This window comes from Gossypium hirsutum, chromosome D13, assembly GCF_007990345.1.
Source record: "Gossypium hirsutum isolate 1008001.06 chromosome D13, Gossypium_hirsutum_v2.1, whole genome shotgun sequence".
In the NCBI taxonomy this organism is placed as follows: Eukaryota; Viridiplantae; Streptophyta; class Magnoliopsida; order Malvales; family Malvaceae; genus Gossypium; species Gossypium hirsutum.
The window spans coordinates 46,128,116-46,130,305 of NC_053449.1; the positions used below are offsets into that span (position 1 = coordinate 46,128,116).

General features: G+C 41.4%; 1 protein-coding gene across 1 annotated transcript; it reads right to left on the reverse strand.

Annotated features, from left to right (window-relative positions):
- Positions 1–657: 657 nt before the first annotated feature.
- Positions 658–1,255, reverse strand: LOC121224978 (uncharacterized). Its single transcript, XM_041108637.1, has 2 exons — positions 936–1,255; positions 658–847 (listed from the first exon to the last, which is right to left on the reverse strand). Exons 1-2 carry the CDS (start codon positions 1,253–1,255, stop codon positions 658–660), a joined length of 510 nt encoding a protein of 169 aa, XP_040964571.1.
- Between the last annotated feature and the right edge of the window lie 935 nt (positions 1,256–2,190).

The window sequence follows — 2,190 nt, forward strand, 5'->3', positions numbered from 1 at the left end:
TGATGAAATCAGAAAACGCCTTCTTGTCCAGCGTACAAGTCACATCTTCAATCCAGTCGACACACCGACAGTAGCTACCCTCGAGCAGATTATTATTGAGACCCCCATAAACCAACACCGCTCGTGCCCTTGAACAGTTTTTCATCACATGGAGAATGGTCTCTTTTTTAGTTCCGCATCTCGGGCAAGTGCTGTTGACCTCCCTCCGAATGCTAGAAATCTTCTCGTACGTAGGAAGAATGCCATGCCCCAGGCACTACCAAAAAATTCTAATTTTCGGAAGAGTTTGCAATTTGCACGTAAACCTCCAGAAAATCCGATAAGGGCCAAACCCCACATGCTTCAGGTTCAGCCAGGAGTAGGCGAACTTGGTGGAATAGGAGCCAAGGGGATTGTAGAACCAGATATGATAGTCATTAGGGCCATTATGAAGAATGGGGATTTTTCATATTTGGTCCCCACGTGCTCGCCATAGATCTCTTTTATCCTTCTCTAGTTCCAACCATCTTTCTTATTATTCAATAGATCGCTCACTTTATTCTCTTTGACCTCCCTATTGTTGAGACCAACCGAAACACCCGAAAGCCCTTCAAAACCACAATTGTCGTGCCAAATATTGATCTTGCTTCCTCTACCCACATTCTAATCGAAACCCTCCTACTGAATACTAGCAGCTTTAGCAATGCTTTGCCATGTGAACGAGGGATTGTCAATTTGCTTAGGGTGGAGAACATCACCTTCCGGGAAATATTTAGCGCTTAGAACTTTAAAGCATAACGTGTCTTTACAACTAATTAGTCGCCACACTTGCCTGCCTAACAAAGCCACATTAAAATGCCTTAAATCCCTGAAGCCAATACCTCCCATATCTTTAGGGAAACACATACAGTCCCAAGATAACATATGTAATCTTCTGCTCTTATCTTTCCCCCCACCACACACGACAAATCATGGACTGAAGCTTCTTCAGGACGCCATTAGGGACAAAGAAAACTGAGAAAGCATATGTAGGAATTGACTGAATGATAGACTTTATGAAAATTTCCTTCCCACTGTTTGACAAAAGTCTCTTTGACCTGTTGTTGATCCTATTAGCAGCACAATCTAATATACTTTTGAAGGTAGCTGAATTCTTCTTACCAATCGGGATGGGCAGATCAAGATATTTGTCAAGGTTGGTCACCATCTTCATCTTAAGCAGGCTACTTAAAATCGCGCGTTGTAATACTGGAGTGTTTGGACTGAAGTAAACCATTGACTTTTCCAAGTTGACACTTTAGCCAGACATCCTCTCAAAGGTTTCCAAAATCTTTGTAAACGCCTCTACCTCACTTTGTTTGTTCCTGACAAACAAAAGAGCATCGTCATAAAAAAGAGGTGATTAATTCTTGGGCATCCTTACTAGCTCGGATGCCTTTAATTTTGTTAGTCTCTTGAGCATAAATCAGCATATGGGACAGGCATCCATGCAAAAAAGAAATAAATAAGGGGATAATAGGTCCCCCTAGCGGAGACCCTTTCCCGAGATAATAATGTCAGACAGAGTTGTATTACATTTAACTCTATACCGAACAGTGCAAACACAATCCATAATTTTATAAACCCATTCATTAGAAAAATCCATTTTTATCAGCACTTTCTCAAGAAAACTCCACTCCTCCCGGTCATAAGCTTGGCTCATATCGAGCTTGACCACACAACCCTTTTTCGGACCATTTTTGGAACTACGAAGATAGTGCATGAGCTCATGGGCTACTAAGACATTGTCATGGATCATCTGGCTAGGAACGAAGGCAGTCTGATTTTGGTTAATGCACAAGGGGAGAACATTTTTAAGCCGGTTAGCAAGAGTCTTTGAAACAATTTTGTAGATCACCCTACAAAGACTAATTGGACAGAATTTAGCCATTTCACACGGATTCTTAATCTTAGGGACCAAAACAATCAATGTTTCATTAATGCACTCGGTACTCTTATTACCCTGAAGTATATCATGACACAAACTTAGAACATCTTCACCCACTGTAGGCCAGTGTTCTTTGAAAAAGCTCCTCGAAAGCCCATAAATCCCCGGAGTCTTTTGAGGATCCATCTGTTTGAAAGCCATCAAGATTTTCTCGTCAGTAAACTCTTCGTTCAACCTCCTGTTCATGTTCTCATTAATGCATTCTGAAACAACCTGTAACTCAC

Excerpts from the sequence above, each read along its gene's own strand:
- LOC121224978 (XM_041108637.1), bottom strand. The coding sequence starts at position 1,255 with ATGGTTTACTTCAGTCCAAACACTCCAGTATTACAACGCGCGATTTTA. Across the intron at positions 848-935 it reads TCCATGATTTGTCGTGTGTG|GGATTTAAGGCATTTTAATG; the intron begins GTGGGGGGAAAG and ends TATTGGCTTCAG.